Source organism: Xenopus laevis, chromosome 1L, assembly GCF_017654675.1.
Source record: "Xenopus laevis strain J_2021 chromosome 1L, Xenopus_laevis_v10.1, whole genome shotgun sequence".
NCBI classification, from domain to species: Eukaryota; Metazoa; Chordata; class Amphibia; order Anura; family Pipidae; genus Xenopus; species Xenopus laevis.
This window is the reverse complement of record NC_054371.1, coordinates 9,338,592-9,357,621: the sequence shown is the minus strand read 5'-3', so window position 1 is coordinate 9,357,621 and position 19,030 is coordinate 9,338,592. Positions and strand designations below refer to the sequence as shown.

The 19,030-nt window shown below is 39.8% G+C and overlaps 1 protein-coding gene across 1 annotated transcript in view; it reads left to right on the top strand.

Annotated features, from left to right (window-relative positions):
- The first annotated feature begins 3,790 nt into the window (after positions 1-3,790).
- LOC108719464 (vomeronasal type-2 receptor 26) overlaps positions 3,791-19,030 on the top strand; it is a 30,126-nt gene continuing 14,886 nt past the window's right edge. The window contains exons 1-3 of the mRNA XM_018268321.1: positions 3,791-4,094; positions 17,782-17,977; positions 18,570-18,861. Of these exons, the coding sequence (XP_018123810.1) occupies positions 3,791-4,094; positions 17,782-17,977; positions 18,570-18,861 (792 nt within the window). The remainder of the gene's footprint in view (positions 4,095-17,781; positions 17,978-18,569; positions 18,862-19,030) is intronic.

Here is a 19,030-nt window from a genome sequence, read left to right as displayed (position 1 = left end):
GGTGCCTATAGTAACAGTTGATAATAGTCTCTGGGAAGGGAGTGTGACTGTGGGATAGCAGGTATAGTAGGGAGAGATGGTGCCTATAGTAACAGTGGGATAATAGTCTCTGGGAAGGGAGTGTGACTGTGGGATAGCAGGTATAGTAGGGAGAGATGGTGTCTATAGTAACAGTGGATAATAGTCTCTGGGAAGGGAGTGTGACTATGGGATAGCAGGTATAGTAGGGAGAGATGGTGCCTATAGTAACAGTTGATAATAGTCTCTGGGAAGGGAGTGTGACTGTGGGATAGCAGGTATAGTAGGGAGAGATGGTGTCTATAGTAACAGTGGGATAATAGTCTCTGGGAAGGGAGTGTGACTATGGGATAACAAGTATAGTAGGGAGAGATGGTGCCTATAGTAACAGTGGATAATAGTCTCTGGGAAGGGAGTGTGACTGTGGGATAGCAGGTATAGTAGGGAGAGATGGTGCCTATAGTAACATTGGATATTAGTCTCTGGGAAGAGAGTGTGACTGTGGGATAGCAGGTATAGTAGGGAGAGATGGTGTCTATAGTAACAGTGGGATAATAATCTCTGGGAAGGGAGTCTGACTGTGGGATAGCAGGTATAGTAGGGAGAGATGGTGCCTATAGTAACAGTGGATAATAGTCTCTGGGAAGGGAGTGTGACTGTGGGATAACAGGTATAGTAGGGAGAGATGGTGCCTATAGTAACAGTGGATAATAGTCTCTGGGAAGGGAGTGTGACTGTGGGATAGCAGGTATAGTAGGGAGAGATGGTGCCTATAGTAACAGTGGATAATAGTCTCTGGGAAGGGAGTGTGACTGTGGGATAGCAGGTATAGTAGGGAGAGATGGTGTCTATAGTAACAGTGGGATAATAGTCTCTGGGAAGAAGCTGTGGTTGTATGCAGCAGGTTTAGTGGGACAGCAAATATTTTCAATAAATGAAGATTTAACACCTCTTTTTTTCATTTTTGTTTAAAGACAGTGAAAACTGCATCAGATGCTCAGCTTTGGAATGGCCCAATAAGAGGAAGAATAAGTGTATTCCAAAAATAGAAGTCTTTCTTTCCTACACTGATGTAATTTCAATCGTTTTGTCATCAATTTCTGTTCTCTTTTTGGTTGTAACATTTTTTATATTGGGAGTGTTTATAAAATATCAGAACACCCCTGTTGTAAGAGCCAACAACAGGAGCCTGAGCTTCCTCCTCCTTGTCTCCATCAAGCTGAGCTTCCTCAGTGTGTTTCTGTTCCTCGGTCGCCCTGTGGATATAACCTGCATGCTGCGTAACATCACTTTTGGAATCACCTTCTCCATAGCTGTCTCTTCTCTCCTGGCCAAGACTATCATGGTTTACATTGCTTTCAAAGCCACCAAGCCAGGGAGCACATGGAGAAAATGGATTGGAGTCAAACTGTCCAATTCTGTAGTCTTGTTCTGCTCATCCATTCAAATAATAATCTGTATAACTTGGTTGGCCATTTCTCCTCCCTTTCAGGAACTGGACCTTCACACTTACCCTGGAACGATCATCATTCAGTGCAATGAGGGCTCAGCTATTGGCTTTTACTCAGTTATTGGGTATATGGGGCTTCTGGCAGCTGTTAGTTTTGTTTTAGCATTTTTAGCTCGGACATTACCGGACAGTTTTAATGAGGCCAAGTACATCACTTTCAGCATGTTGCTCTTCTGCAGTGTTTGGATCACAATGATCCCGGCCTATCTGAGCACCAAAGGCAAAAACACTGTGTGTATGGAGATATTTGCCATCCTCACCTCAAGTGCTGGACTTTTAGGCTGTATATTTCTACCAAAATGTTATATAATTTTGTTTAGAGAAGAAATAAACATGAAATCTTATTTGTTTGCAAACAAGACCAGATAATTCAATTTTTAATGGCGGTTGATTCCCTGTTCCTTTAATAAACACTGCACTTGGGCAGGGCCAGATTTACCTCTTGTGTTGTTGTTTTTGTATGTAAATCTCTATGTTCAATATATACAAATGTAGGGATGTGAAAATGTTAGACACTCTTACACATTACAGACAGGCACATTCCTAGTAATATGATCACCTAAGTGGGTCCTTATGGGGACCTTGTGCTTATGTAACCCCTGTAGATCTCACAGTGTACACCAGATGGCACTGTGCAGTAGTATAAAGGTCTTGGGAACCATGAGGTCTGGGTCCATTGCTTTAGCCCAACCAAGCAGGCTGGAAGGGAATGGGTATATGTCGACCCTAGGCGCATTGGCCCTAGTAATTAGATAGCATTCTTTTTTATAGCTCACTCTAGGAGTGATAGAGAGGTTATTTAGTTGAGCAGCTCAAGGCTCTGCCGAGGAGATTAGAGGAATTAAGATCACAGGGTATTACTGACCCGGAGTAAGGACTAAAGTGTTGAGACTAGGGATGACAGGAATTCCCCATGACTGCCACTGACAGAGATCCTGAAAACTGGGCAATACCCCCACAAGCTGCCATACTCTCTGCTGTATATTCCCTGGCCCACAGGGATTCAGCCTATACTGGTTCTGTGAGTATATGCTACCTTTATGCTCTCTGGTTGTTCTATACTCTGTTGTGGATATCTAATATGTGCTATGTGCTATGTTGAATAAAGACAGTTTATTGTTTAAGAGTTAAAAAACTACTGGTGCCCATCATATGTGCTATTGCACTTGGTTACAGTTGCACTACACCCTACTTCCACCCCGCTGGGAGGGCTTACCCCTGAGAGAGAGGGCCTCATATGTGGTATAACCACACACTGATAGTATCTTAAACTGACTAAAGTAAAGTCACATTTTGGGGCCCAACGTGGTGCCTGTAAGGGTTAAACTGTAACACTACACACAGCCTAGTGTGACAGGCGCTACGTGTACGGACTCAGTAGGAAAAAGGACACCTAGGCAGGGAAAGTCTGTAGTTCTTATTCCCTGAGCGGTGTGCCTACTGATCCTATTGTGAGCGTGTATTTCCCTCACACAAATCAGTCACCTAAAAGCAGAATGGCTCCCCTGTCTGAAGCTGCATTGTGGGACTGGCCCTTAGAAATGGGAGCGGATCCTGACTACACGTTTGTAGTGGATAATGTCCCTGAGGGGTGTCCTATAGATATTGTGAATCACTCCTTAATGGGCAACCCCATATTTGATGCTTTTGAGTATGTTGCACAAGAACCTTCAGATGAGAAAGAATTTGTCCAGTTTCTGTACTGGGTCCCTGCTGTACCTTACAGCGATACATGGCCTTCCAGGGTTTATCCCATGGGAGTCCCTGCAGAGGGGTGTCTGTGCCGGTATCAGAGCCTGCCTAAGTCTGCCCAGCTAATATGTAGCCCCCCCTGCATCAATGCTTAATCAGACTCCTGTGTATGAAGACACAAGTGTAAATAAATCCTTTTATGGCTCCAGCTTATGGGGAGAGAAAAAGGGCTGCAGCGCCAAGGATTCAGGCTATGCTGAAAATAAAATGTCAAGCCCTGGGCTTAATCCATTCCTAGCTGATGATGCCATAGACTTTAATGACTTTCTACTAGCTGAGGAACATGCCGGTTTGGCCCTGGGAACAGAACCATTGGTGGACAGTTGCTCTGCGACACCACCACCTTTACCACCACATATACCCCCTCTTGTAGGAAAAGTTGCTGTGAAGGAATTTTGTGCTGCGCAATTTCCAGTGCCACCGCCCTGCCCTGCATGGGTTAAGGAGGGAAACAAGCGAAAAAGTAGAAAGGGGCGTACCAGATTATCCCAAGAGGGTGTTGCCTGAGTCATGGTGAGACGTCCCAACCTGGAGTATAGTACTGCCGCCATATTGAGTTTGGTTTCCATGCTGTTGGACTCGGCTGAGTCAGAGAGGTGTGTGGCCGAACCTGTTGCCGAACCTGTTGCTGAACCGGAGGTTCCAGAGCCTAAAATGGAGCCTCTGCCCTGTGCTACAACCCGGGTGGAGCCCGAGCGGCAGTATGTATACCAGGGTACCTTTACCCCAAGCAAAAGGGGAATGACGATTCCGGCCTGCAGCGTGTGTGATATGGAAGTGCCCAACGCCTTTGAGCAGGCTGTGCAATTTATCAGTAAGTCGATCTATTAGACATAAAGGAGGATGACTTGTTTGATGAATTTAGCTGCTTAAAATGGTTTACAACAGATACAAAAATGAGGGCATGGAATTTGGACAAACTTTCAACATGTCAGATGTGGGGTCTGTTTTTTTTCCCATTTTAAACAAAAAATGGTCCCTTGTCCTGGGCTCAGAAAATTTGTGGAGTTTACACTTTGATTGCCTGGAAGCAACACACCAGTTGAAAGAGTCTTTTCTGCTATGAATATGATGTGACCTCCATTCAATTAGCAAGTGGAAAAGACATTCATGAAAAGATACACTGTTCTGAGAAATATAAGTGTTAGGTGTTATGACTTGTTTGGCCTAACTCAAATGTCAGCAGCAGCAGTGTTTAGACTGTTTTCTAATTCTAATTATCTTTGCATTTGAAGTGCCATCTTTTTCAAGACAGGTTCCAGGGCCATGCCCAGGTGCATTCAAACTATTTTCTAAGTATCTTCAGTTCTTTAAGTATTTGAACTGTGAAGTTGCATCCAGGTTCCAGGCCAGGTCTATGCCCAAGCTGGAGCAGCAAAACAAGTGTATTTAATCTGTATTTAAACTGTTTTTTAAGTAACTTCAGTTCTTTTAGAATATGAAATTGTATCGAGGTACCAGGTCTATGCCCAGGCAGGAGCAGCAAAACGTGTATTTTAACTGTAATGTGAATTGTTTGCATGAAGACAAATAACAAAGGCCCTGATTTTCCATGCTTTTAGTGTTGCAGATGCTGCTACCAAAAGTGAATCTGAAAATGCATTACTTGAATGGACTGTTTTTTCAAATATATTGATATAACCCAATTGTCTTCTTTTTCGATATTCTGGTAATGTGCCTTAGCTATTCTGAAACTTAGACTTATTATGGGTGACAGGTAGGACATTTTTATTTGTTTGTTCTGAAGCATTTAGGGGCATGTACAGGAAAATGGGAGTGGTTTGTGGGATGTGGCTTTAAAAGTGGGTGTGTCCTAATATCTTTCACTGCGGCACCGCCTACTTTTCCCTGTCAACGGACATAATTTATAGGTCCCTGGTAAGTCCTCATCTGGAGTATGGGGGCAGTTTTGGACTCCAGTCCTTAAGAGGGATATAAATGAGCTGGAGAGAGTGCAGAGACTAAGTGCAACTAAACTGGTTAGAGGGAGGGAAGAGTTAAATTATGAGGGAGACTGACAAGTTTGGGGTTGTTTTCTCTGGAAAAAAGGCTCTTGCGAGGGGACATGATTAGACTTTACAAGTACATTAGAGGACATTATAGACAAATAGCAGGGGGCCTTTTTACCCATAAAGAGAATCACGTACCAGAGGCCTCCCCTTCAGACTAGAGGAAGTTTCATTTAAAGGAACAGTGTAGGGGGTTCATCACAGTGAGGACAGTGAGGTTGGGGAATGCACTGCCGGGTGATGTTGTGATGCTGATTCAGTTAATGACTATAAGAGGGACTTGGAGGATTTTTTGGACAGACATAATATCAAAGGCTATTGTGATACTAAGCTCTATAGTTAGTATAGATATGGGTATATATAATTTATCTGAGAGTAGGGAGGGGTGTGTGTGTGGATACTGGGTTTTCATTTGGAGGGGTTGAACTTGATGGACTTTGTGTTTTTTTCAACCCAATTTAACTATGTAACTATGTAACTATGTAACGTGTCCTTATCAGGTGAGCCACATTTTGAAAATTTAGCCCTACGACTGGGATTGAGCCGCATTTTCAAATTTTCTTGTATAGCTTATAATTTATGATGTGTAACATTTTTTAATTGCATTGTGTAAATAGTAATTATATAAAAAATACTGCAAAAATACTTTGCATAGACCCCTTATATCATGAAAAGCTAATAGATCACACTGTCATGAAATTCTGAGGTTTAACTTCAAAACTCTAAAGAGCAAGGCCATGTCCTGAAATAGTACTCTAACCCTAACCATAACCCTAACCCTAACCTGCTCATGAAATGTTTGGAACCACACTGTTTAAAAAAAATGCTAAGATTTCTGCGTCATGAAATGATGGCGTCACTGGGCTATGAGATGCTGGGGCCACTGTGTCATGGAATTATTCTGTCAGGCAGAAGTACTATGAGCCCAGCTTGGTGGTCCTCTTTTTCTAAACCACTTCAGTCACTCCAATCAGCACATGATGTTGTTTATTTTTTGTTTTTAAAGAAAATCAGTTACATGATTAAAAAAAATAAATTGAATATGTTACAGTTGATAGATAGATACACATTCTTATTTACAAAATTGCAACAAACTAGAAATCTCTTTCTAGAGCAAGTTATAATTGTACATTGGAGTTGATATAGATAATTGCAATTTTATCCCTCTTTTTTTTGAGTATAATGAAATGCTGGGGCCACTGTACATATATATAAAGCTAAGAACTCTGTATGACTACGGTAGCCCAGGTCAAGAGGTGGAGGTAGCTCTAGAATTCCATCAGTACCATGTGTTAATTACTGCAGAGCACTTGAGTCTATAGAATTGGGAGCACTCGCACAACCAAACACCAGAAATTATACCAGACAGACTTGCGCCCAACATGACGGTGAAATTCTGAGGTCAATGGAGCAGTGCGGGAAAAAAACATGGAAATTGGTTTAAAATTACACAATGCTCACTGTGTCAGGGTAAGTGAATGGGTCTTAATGTCTTTGTCAAGTTCGGCAACCTAAATCCAGAACCAATGCTAGGCTCCCTGGTCTCGGTTCTTGCTTCTGCCTTTAACAGACACCTTTCACCTCGGGAGGAGCATTCAGCTAATTGGATGCTGCCAGGTCTTACTAAGAGAGGAGCAAAGCTAAAGGTTCTGGATGAGCAAGGGGCATGCTCATTTCACCAAGGATACTGGATGGAAGAACACAACTTGGATGACATACCAGACAATGCAGCATGGACGGGCAGGCCGGGCCAGCACAAGCAGAGATAACAATAGTCAGACTGGCCGGGTAAGTGCAGACAGAGTTCTAGGAATGGTCAGACAGGCTAGGATCAGAATTGGAGTGTGTAGTAGTCAGGCAGGCAATGTTCAGATTGGAGAGTTCAGAATAAACAGACAGGGAAGGGTCTGGATACAGAGTTCAGAATAGTCAGGCAAGGCAAGGGTGAATCACCAGGAGTTCAACAGGATTCACATAGAAATAACACCCAGGAACCAACAAATAGAACCTAACAACGGGCCATGTGTTGAATTCAAAAGCCCCTTTAAATACCATTAAATCTGGCGCCATTGCATGATGGGATGCACGTGGCGGGTGTCCCCGCCGGCCACTAGACCACCAGGGTAGTCTTTTTCCTTTATGTGTCAACCCCCCCCAGCAGTAAGTGTTTCATCTAATACAAATTCCCTCTTCTGCTTTATTCCCTGTGGGCCTTCTATAGGGCTTGGGCTGGGCAGAACGGGGGAATGACCAGACATAACTTAATTTGATGAATTAAAAAAAAATCATAAATCTCCATTGTAGCTCAGCTACTCAAGGGACTAAGCTTGGTGAGGGATCAGAACATGGGGCCTGCTAGCTAAGACCACCTCATTATTTTCATTTGTGGCCCTGGTCTTAGTCTTATGCTTGTGTTTTTAAAAAGTTTACCGTAGCCAGCTCCACAGTTCCCATACACACACTGGAGTGACCTTTAACAGAAAATATCTTAACAACTATTCTAGGCCTATGTTTTCTTAGGCACCAATTTTCTCCCCTCTGCTTGTCCAGTGGAAATCCAAAAAGAAAAGAGAGTTGGCATGTGAGCTTCAATACAACTTAACAGTGACATCTACTGGCCAGTTTCTGAACTGCCAACAAACTCCCATTTATAATCACACATAGGTGTCAACAACTCTATATTAGGACCCACTTAGCTGCTAGGGGACTGCCTGAATAAAGGGTAACTAAGCCAGTCCCCTACACAATTATTTTACAATAAATGCTACATTGTGGACAAAAATATGTCTAATTGTGCTAATATTTAACCATTTGCACAACAATTTATTAAATGGGTCATATGCTTTATACCCACTTTGGATTGCCACTTTTTTGGGAAAAAAATACCGGCCTTCCTATATATTTAGATTTTTTTTCCTATTCATAACATTGGGGTTAAGCATCATTTTTATTGGTCAGGCCAGCAAAATACTGGCCAGGTGGCAACCCTATACCACTCTCAATATGTTCCTACAGTCTCAGCATTACTTCAACCTGTCTCCATCCTGCACAAAATTGTGCTCCAGATAAGGGGTTGTTATTTGCACAAGTGGTTCAATTAAAGGTGCAGAAGGTGCACTGGTGCCAAATGAAAAAAAAGTTCTGCTCAATGGACACCATTTGTATGCGCATTGACCTGCAAGAATTGTAGTGCCTAGATCTGCTCCTTTATTATTAAATGGCATCTGTAATTCCAGTGTGCACATTGCATAGGTTTGGGGGTATAATGCCAGTCACTATAGGGCAATAGACATCACTGTATTAATGGCAGATAATGCATTGTAGGGGTCCATGACACTCATGTGAAAATCAACTTATACCCACTGCTCTGTGTGTTTGAGATAATGTTAATTTTTTGTATTGGTTGTTACCAACATTAATTGAATTTAAAGTAAAAAAAGCTTTTATTTCACTTTAAATCACTTTTCAGATTTGTTCATTCAAATGCAACATAAAACTTTTCTTTCATCCTTTTTTTATGGAATGTCAGTAGGAGCAGCTGTAGAAAATAAACAATAAGTGCGGCACGGCTTTGGCTTCTCCTTAGGGAAGGAGCGGGACTGGAATGGCTGTTATTTACTAAACAAAAGTTTGCTGGTAGTTGTGCAAGTGAGCCCTGTAATTACACAACTTACATATAGAATCCCCTGAGGAACTCGCTGACAGTTGGAACACTGAGCCGTCAGGGGAGGGAGGGCGCGCGGCATGAGTCGGACACCAGCAAGTTCTTTTTATTTAGATGAAGTCTCAGAGGGATCCTTGTTACTGACATCTGTCTCTGTATAGCAAATAGGGAAACAATGTCATTCAGAAAGAAAGTCTAGTGATACAGAACAATATGAGAATCATATGAACATACACTGTGTAACTAAATCCTCTACTGTCTTCTTGCAAATACATTTCACCAATAAAACAAAGAAAACATTAACAATTCTGTTATTTTCTCTTTCTTTCCCTCTGATAATGTGGGTGACACTGGCACACTGGTTGCACTGTTGAAGAATTGTTCAATGTTACATTTAAGAATATTAATCCCGATGGCCCTTCATCAGCGGGATATAGATAGATTGATATGGATAGAGATATAATTAATAGATATGATAGATAGATACAGTATTAATTGATATATAAATATAGATATAAATAGATAGATAGATAGATAGATAGATAGGGTTTATTGAGTTTAACAACAGAACATAGACATAGCATAGGTTTTGCTTTGGGAAATCAGTCAATGTGACACCAAAGTGGAACACGAGGGCTTTGCCAAAGACACTCCCCTTGTCGCAAACTTTGATAGCATTTTGAGGATGATTACTGTAAATTCAAATGGGTGTACACATACATACGTTATATAACTTGAATCCTCTCAAAATGTTGGAAGAGGACTGAATGTTCTTAGCTACAGATATTGCACTGAAAATAGTTTCCCGCTTACAACTGTTCCTCAGCCTTGTAGTTCTTTATCTAGCAGACATAGGGAGGAACTCAGCAAATGAAGAAAACACTTCTGTATAGAGGCCCCTTTTAACATCTGCTGACACTCTGAATTCTGTCAGTAGCTTACAAAGTGGTCTCTTATCACTGGGGTGTCATTTACAAGAGAAATCACCCGATAGTTTTAATGAAGCCAAATACATCACTTTCAGCATGTTGGTCTTCTGCAGTGTGTGGGTCTCCTTTATTCCAGCGTATCTCAGTGTTTCAGGAAAAAACACAGTGGTTGTTGAGATTTTTGCTATAGTGGCTTCAAGTTTTGGTGTTTTAGGTTCTATATTTTTCCCTAAATGTTATATTATATTAATTAAACCTGAACGGAACAGTAAAAAGAATTTGCTAGGACATTCTCACAATAAGCATTAGATTAATGCCTGGTAATAATGCTAGATATTCCTCTAATAGCTAGATTCTAAATCGCCACTTTATATAAAACAACTAAAACTCTAAGATTAGAAGTATAGAAGTAGAAGTACATTCCTGTTGTAGGGGGTTTTCTAGCTGCTACAAAACTTTACCATGTAAGTTTGCGATACATTTATATATCTTCTTTCAAGGCCCTCATTTGGAACTATGTCTTCACAACTGAGGTGTCATAGAAATAGTTCTTAGGTGAAAATAAAAATACAGCAAAATTGTTTAGCATAAATACGTGCCCAGTAAACAGAACTACTCAGAGATGGCAGAGGACATGGTATAACGTCCATGGAAGTTATCAGCTAAAACACTTTTGAGGATGGAGATGTTTCTATAATGGCCAGACTTTGATTCTTACAGTAGTGTCAACCACAACTTTGCTCCAGAGTCAGACAGGCACCTCAAATAAACACATATCAGAAGGTGTCACATGACAACATTTTCCTGTGCTCACGATTTGGCAGCTACACCTGGAAGTATATATACTGTATTTAAATTGCTAGACCATATAACTAAGAACGATAAGCATAACTTGTACCGATATGTGATTTGTTTGTTCATTTATTCAATGTACTGTAATGTGTGGTATCCTTAGTGCAAGAAATGTTTGGAGTAGATAAAGATGCGTTCCTCATGTGTTAGAATGTGTAGAATGATTTATAAATTAGTTGAATAATTTTTGAATAACATTTGGACAAGCTCAATTTTGCCCTTTGTTTATAAATCACTCCTCTCTAGGGGATTTTGTACCAGCCCAAAAGCCATCAAAGCTCTACTGAAATGAAGATTCATGCCTCTGAAGATGCCCGCAGTAGCTCTTCATCTTTTGTCTTGCCAAACTACTGCACATGCTCTGTCTGCTCTTGGGTGATGCCAGTGACCTGAGGTTATGGACCGACTCACAATATTCTTATTTCCTCTGTCTTCTTGCTCTGGGCTCGGCCTGTTCACTATTGACTAGCTATACCAGCTAACCAATCACAGTCCTGTCTTTCTGTTTATTAAAAAATTAAAGCCCTGCTCTGGCACTGTGATCTTGAGCTGGACTTTAGCTGTATTCAAAATGCAGTTCTTTCCTAGTTGTGTGACCTTTATTTCCATTTCATAATGATCCCAAATGCTGTACTGTGTTAGTGTTTCCTCCCCACTTTATGTAGGATTCAATTGTAGATTGTATATATACAGGGAGAGGAGACTAATACACAATTACAGGTCTTCAGGGAATTTAGGAGGAGAGAAACCATATACAGAACTTGTATGTATAATAAAAATTATATAATACTTTACAGGTACCTTGCTTTATGTTTGTTGTGTGATTGGTGGTCTACATATCAAAATATAATACAATAAATGGGTCCACAAATGTATACCAGATGTTACTGATGTAAAGGTACTCTATTCTGAAGAGGGGCTTCTATCATATTTTAGAGGTGACATTTTAATTAACATATATTTTGAAATGTTTGTGTTTCTGTTTCAAATGGTAATACTATATCTGCACCATGGTGTGGCTCTATTGAAGCATTAGAGAAAAATATGGCTGAAAGTGGTGGAAACTTGCACCAGAACTTAAAAACCAAAAAACTGGGGGGAATAGCCACTCCGATCAACTAAAATAATTAATTTGGGTTGAAAAAGACAAAAGTCCATAAACTTCTACCCTCCAAATGAACCTCAGTGCCCATACATTTACAAATACATAAATATATAATGATACCTGTGCTTTCTGTCGATCTTAAGATCACAGCAGCCTTGGATATTTTGCTTGTTCACAAATCACACAAAACCCTCTGAATTAATAGAATCTGCTATCACAACATCACATGACAGGGCATTCCTCAACCTTACTGTCCTTACACATTAAAATTGAGCTCCTCAATCTAAAGGGTTTCCTGGTCTTATCTATGAGAAAAAATAATTCAATAATTATGTCCAATAATGTCCTCTATACTTGTAAAGATTAATTTATTGTATTAAAGGATGGACTTTGAACTCCATGACTTGTAGGAACAAGGTCAGTCTTGGTGGGTTCTTTACAGAGAGGTGGAATATGTGAACTAAGGTTTACAAAAAAATACAGGAGAGCATAAACAGACTGATGGTAATTGAGCAAACCTGGGAACTGTAGCAGATTGAGGTGCTGCAGCTGGTCAGTCTCTTAGGAGCTCTGACTGAGAAAGACATAGAGAGAGAGAGGTTTGAGATACTGACGCAAAATAACCTATGTGCCTATGAACACACAGTTGCTGCCTTTAAGTTGTTGTTGATCTCCTATTGCTGCTCTAAGCCATTTTTTGTTGTTCAATTAATTTTTGGACGAATACTGCCTTAATTTTTACCATGCTACCCTGTCTGATCCATTGATTCCCACCCTGTGATCACACAACAATGGCTGGACCTAGTTACAGACAGATAGTCCAGTGTCTTTGCTGCAGACATAAGAAATTAGACGAACCAAAACTCTTCAAAACTAGAGGAGGCCATTGTACCCTAGCCTACACTATACCAGAACACCATTTAAACAAAGTTTGTTTTTATCACAATAGTAGAATGACAAGCAACATTTATGGCTACATTCACTACAAGAATACATGAGCTATAGTTGGAACTCTCAGTAATGTGCAATGTGACCAGGATAAGTTCATTAGACGTTATATGTTCTGCTCTAAGGGATGGGCTACACACCATGTACTTTCACACCATGGTCTTCCTGGAATTAAGTGCCTGGTGCTCAGTAGACTGATCAACACCCCCTCAATCAGTTTTCTTCTTCATCTACAGTGTCAGCGTGATGGCCCTACTAGAAGGAAAAGAAGGAAATAATGCTGAAGTCTTCTTCTCACTTCCCTCTTCTAGTAAGAGAGAGAGGGCATACTATACTGTATATATTATCCTCTATGGGGGGAATGTAATAAAAATCGCTAACGGAAAAACTATTCGCAATGCGAAAAGTTATGCCTTTGCGCGAACAAATTTTGCTTTGTGCGAATTTAATATAGCTTTTGCGAGCCCGGAAACTGTTTAGCGACCACTTCCGACAGTGAAAGAACGTTTGCGAATTTTATAGTTTGCGCCAATGCGCAGTCAATGTAATAAAACTTCTTACTGAAAAAGTAGTTATGTTTGCTCCAAAAGATTACGACACCTTCAAGCACTTCTTATGAGTACACAATTAAAATTCGCAATGCGCAATTAAAATTTGCAATGCAATAACAGTTTAAGGAACAATATTACATTGCGAGATGTGGATTTTTTGTCTTATTGGTGCGAATAGTTTTGCTCTTTGCGACTTTTATTACATTCCCCTGTATGTGTCTATTAATATCAAAACTGAACTAGACAGACTGCAGTGCAGTCCTCCCAGCAACAGAGACGTAGAAGAAAGGTCTCACTGTTTCAGCATTTCTCTTCAGGTATTTAAAAAAGGGTCACCTTTACAAATGTTAAAAAAGCTGAGAGAAAATATTATGGCATATGCAACTATGGAATCTGGATAAATATGCAGTATTACTTCAAAGTAATGACTCTACAATGTGGATATTTTAACCCTATGAGCTACAGCTCACTTGTCTTACACAAGCAAATAAAAAGTTATTTTAAGTTAATGTAAAGACATTTGATTGATGTGTGGTTCAATTTCTAAGTAATAGATGATATCAGGAGGGTTAGGCTTTGTTGAGGTGAAAGTTTGGTTCATTATAAAACATGGCCCTTTAAGTGGCCAATCTTCCTATAGTAGCAGGTGCATTTCTAATTCAGTAGGAGCAAGTCTAAGGAAGCAGGTGGTGCATCAGGGGCAATGACTGGGCAATGAAGAAGAACCTGCATGAGATCATTGGTGGGTTTTAAGGCATAATGGGAGTTGAACTTGTAGAGCTGCAGCTCCCAAAAAGTGGGATATAGGATACATTTAAGGAAAGGGAGGGCACAGATAGTCCAACTTGTTGCAAATTTACCCCACCTGCCCCTATGGTGGAGATTGATGGTAGTAATTTCATGAGCACATTGTTTGCAGCCCCCCCCACCCGGCAGTAACAATGGTGCCTAGTATTGTTAATTGGTTAATTTTAAGGATGTGTCAGGGATTGGCATAGGGAGCGAGGAGTCTCAATAACCAGAGAGGTTAGAGGATCAGGAGGCAAAGATAACACCTCAGATAAGGATGTTGAATGTGTATAAAACTGTGAAATTTGGTTAAAGCCTTTTTCAGTTTAGCAAAAGCAAATACTGTACATTGCCTTACATTGTTAGAGAACCTCATTTCCAATATGCTACAAGTTAAATAAAAGTGGACCCAATACCGAGCCCTGAGGGACCCCACTAAGAACCTTACTCCAAGTAGAGAATGTCCCATTAACAACCACCCTCTGTACCCGATCCTGTAGCCAGTTTCCTATCCATGTGCAAACGACTTCATTAAGCCCAACAGACCTTAGTTTAGAAAGCAGTCGTTTGTGGGGCACAGTATCAAACGCTTTGCAAAATCCAAATAGATCACATCTACTGCCCCCCCACTGTCCAGAATCTTACTTACCTCATCATAAAAAGCAATCAAATTCGTCTGACATGACCTGTCCTTCATAAAGCCATGCTGAATGGAATTACATTATTACAAAGATGGATAACGTAATATTTTAACAGGAATATACACAAAAAAAATTATCTGTTGCTTGACTGGTGTTTGGGTTCAGCATGTGGAAGAACAAATAGAAAGCTTATTAGGAGGGACCGGGAATAACCTGCTGGTAGCACACATTAATACCAGTGACAATGTCGGAAGTTGGGTACACTACTTTAAAATGACCCGGACTTCTCAGGAACATATGTCAGGTATAGTAATAGTATCCATGTACATTAGGGAGGTATGAAGAGCTTAAAAAACTTAAATGCATAACTTTGGAAAACTGGGTTAATTTTTCCATCAGCTTCAGTGTCTTTGATGTAAATGCATCTCAATGGTACAACATTTTTTGGGAGGGCTAGAAGGTTAAAGGGCATTTTAAACTAGAGGTGGAAGTGAAAGCAGTGAGAAATTCTATGGAAGGTAGGGTTGAGGATCTGGCAATATTAGGGGAAAATGGGGTGGAGAGGTGGACATGCATATGAAAAATGTTGTGGAGGACCATATGTTATATTATACAATATAAAAACTAGAAATAGTATTAAATGTATTCAATTTGATGAAAATGAGTAGAATGCATATAGAAGGTTAGTCCATGTTTTGGACATATGAAAAAAAAGATTATCTCTCATATGTAGGTGTATAAAGCAGGATTTGAAATGCAACATCTTTTTGGTCATACTTTTTACATGTAACATATTGAAAATAAATTGTAGGATTATACTCCAGACTCCCTCATTTAAGCAAAAAGGAAAGGTTCATCTTCTGTTTCAAATAGAAGACAGCAGATTTGGAATTAGTCTTAATGGTTGATTGTAATTATCATGGTAGTCCTCCTAATATTTCCTGGAGCAATAATACTGCCAGCACATTTAAATCAAGCAAGTAGACTACTTTGCTGCATGAAATTTTTATATCACAGATTGTTGAGGATCCAGTCAAAAATTGTACTTTTCAGTGATCTCTTGCAACCCAGAAGCAATGATAAAACATTACAAACATGCAAGTACTACAACACCTGCATAATAATTAAAATAACATTATTAATTTATATTACAATAGAAAATACCCCATACCCCATAAACATCTTACCATCCCATTTCCCTCCTAGATACAAATGTTAAAATGCTTGCCAAAATCATTACGGCCAGGCTCCAGCAGGTGGTCCCAGGCCTCATCCATCCAGACCAATCAAGGTTTATGCCAGGCAGTTCCAATGATATTAACCTTTGATGCCGCTATATCAATCTTTAATTGCTAAGGCATTTGAGGCATTGGAATGGGGTTACTCGTGGGAGGTCCTACGAGTAAACTACTCTATGAAAAACATTTAGCCCGTGTCAGGACCAATGGACTAACTTCTCTCTCATTTCCCCTCTTGCTATATGCATTAGACACTCCCCTCAGATTAGAGGTCTCTTCTACAGTATGATACTCAAGAAAGTCTCGCTTTATGACCTACTAATTTAGCTTGCAGACCCAACATACTCACTTCTTGCTCTTCTTAAACTGGTGAACAAATTTGGTAACTTCTCTGGCCTCCAGATTAACTTGTACAAATCAGTACTTTTGACACTGACCAACCTCAAATTTTTTCCCAAAGGATCCCCCTACAATGGGTCAACCAATTCAAGTACTTAGGGATATTGGTACATGCAGATCCAGTCAAATATATCAACCTGAACCTAAATCCAATCATTAACTATTTTAAGAATAAATTGGCACAACAGGAAAAATTGCCACTCTTGCTTTGGAGCAGAGTTAGCCTCATATAATATGGTTTACCTTCCCAACTGTTTATATGGACTGCACAATGTTCCTTGCTATATTCATAAATCCATTTTAAACCGATCAACCAAATACTAATTTCTTTTACAAACCGCCTAGGGTGGCTTGGACCAAACTCCCCACCCCTCTTGAGGAAGGGGGCCTGGCACTCCCTCACTTAAAACTATACGCCTGTTGGCTTGATTTCTGTGGTAGGAAAGTTTGTGAATAGAGTAAGAAGAGATAATATACTTGAATACATTGCCAATCACATTTGTCCCAACATGATTTTATAGATCTTAATATAGAAATGTAACTGCCTTTTATGGGTAGGTGAGCAGAAATTTAGAGATTAGCTTGGCAGTGAATGTGATCTACTTAGAGTACTCAGTGCCACACATATATTTACTGATTAAATGTAGTAATAGTTAGTGATGGGCGAATTTGCGCCATTTCGCTTCGCCGAAAAATTTGTGAATTTCGCGCGAAATTCGCGAAATAGCGAAAAAATTTTGAAACGGCGCCGAATTTATTCGCTGGCGGCGAATCGCGCAAATTCGCCCATCACTAGTAATAGTTGCTTTCAACTTAACAAAAAAGGAGATGAATTAAAGACAGGCCATATCTAGTAATGCTCAAATCTTTCCAGATTCATTCTACCCAAAATTCACAGAATGGCGAAAATTCACCAAAACGCATTAAAGTCAATCGCCAACAGTTTTTTGCTTCATTTTCACAGCTAAACTTGTGGAAAATGTTCGTTAATCGCTCCCCATATCATAAACATTCCCTTTTTAAAAAATGTAAATTAACATTACATTTGGGTTACTCAAGATGATATTTTATAACTTTAGAAATCTCTTCTTTGTTTAACAACAGCCAGGAAAATGTTAATTTGTACAGTTGTTCAAGACCAAATAAGACCAAAGATCCCCCAGGTGCCTGTGGATATATTTAGGATAATGTGCAAATCCTCTCTCTCTGTTCTCTATAAAATGAGAGTTAAATGAGTCAGTCCCCTTGCTCTGTTCTGCAGATGCAGCCTGCGACTCTGACACTCTGTATTACATTAGGAACGCTGAGCTTTTGTGCAATGCTTGCAGCTACAGCTTTCACACATGTGAAGTTTGAATTACTGATATATCTGATAGTCTTGTGTGTGGAACCCAGCACATCTGCGCCACAAATAACAAACCCTGCCTGTAGATTGAATGTCATCAAAATGTATGAGGAGTATGAATACATTCAAGAAGGTGATATCATGCTTGGAGTAGTTATAGGAGTGAACTCATACATGGTTAATTACATGCATTTGAACGAAGCTTACAAGAGGAGGCTGTGTGTAGAGTAAGTAATATTTCTTAAGAAAATATTGGCCTGCTGAATTTCATGGGATACAATGTTATTGTTTTATTTAGGTCTTATTCCAAGTCCAATATGGTGCATAGATGAAACCAAGTTACTCTGTGTGTGTGCAATACAGTTTAATTGAATGTGCAGAAAACCTGCTTTTTTTTAATTTATTTCAGTTAAACTGGAACTATGGGGAAAAAAATGCTTCATTTGGGGGGAAATACAGTAATCTGTTTGCACTTGCAGATCAAGAATGACCCCACTATTGTCTCACTTGAACAATTTCAAAGTATTCCTGTTCTGTAAACTGATCTTCTCTTAGAGTTGTGCAAATAAATTCATCAATCCTTTTATCTAAAGCTGGGAAAGTCTCTTTAAACCCTTGTCCTGCCATTCAATAAGCGTCGGACCTGAGATGTGCGTCACTGGTGTTAATAGTAATTAATTGCAATATTTTCCTCAAACCTTTATATGTGTAAGCAGAAGGCAGAATTGTACTTTGGATTTCCATTCAATATTATTATAGGAACACATATACAATAATATTCTGCACTAGAATTTGTAACTGAATCATTCATTTTCCCAGGGTTCTCCCTCAATATTACAGACATCTTGTGGATTTAGGTGTAGCCATCAAAATATTAAACTATCATCCATCCTTGATTCCCAACCGGACTCTGGGGTACCATGTATATGATTCCTGTGGGGATGCAGCAAAAGCAGTGAGGAGTGTGTTCCAGATATTATCTGGTATCAGGGAGCCGGTTCCCAATTACTCCTGTAGGGGAAATAGAAGCATTGCTGGATTTATTGGAGACGTCACCTCTGAGACAACAGTACCCGTAGCCCAGATTCTGAGTCTGTTTGGCTATTCGCAGGTGAGAAGACAGAAAAGAAAAATAAAACAATTTAAAAATATGTAATTTTGACACAAATACTGTATTTTAGTATCAGTGGGACAAAAAGATGCTTATTGTGGGTTGATGAATACTTTATATAAGGAGCCAGTAAAGATATGCATATTAATTTGATATTTACCCCAGAATA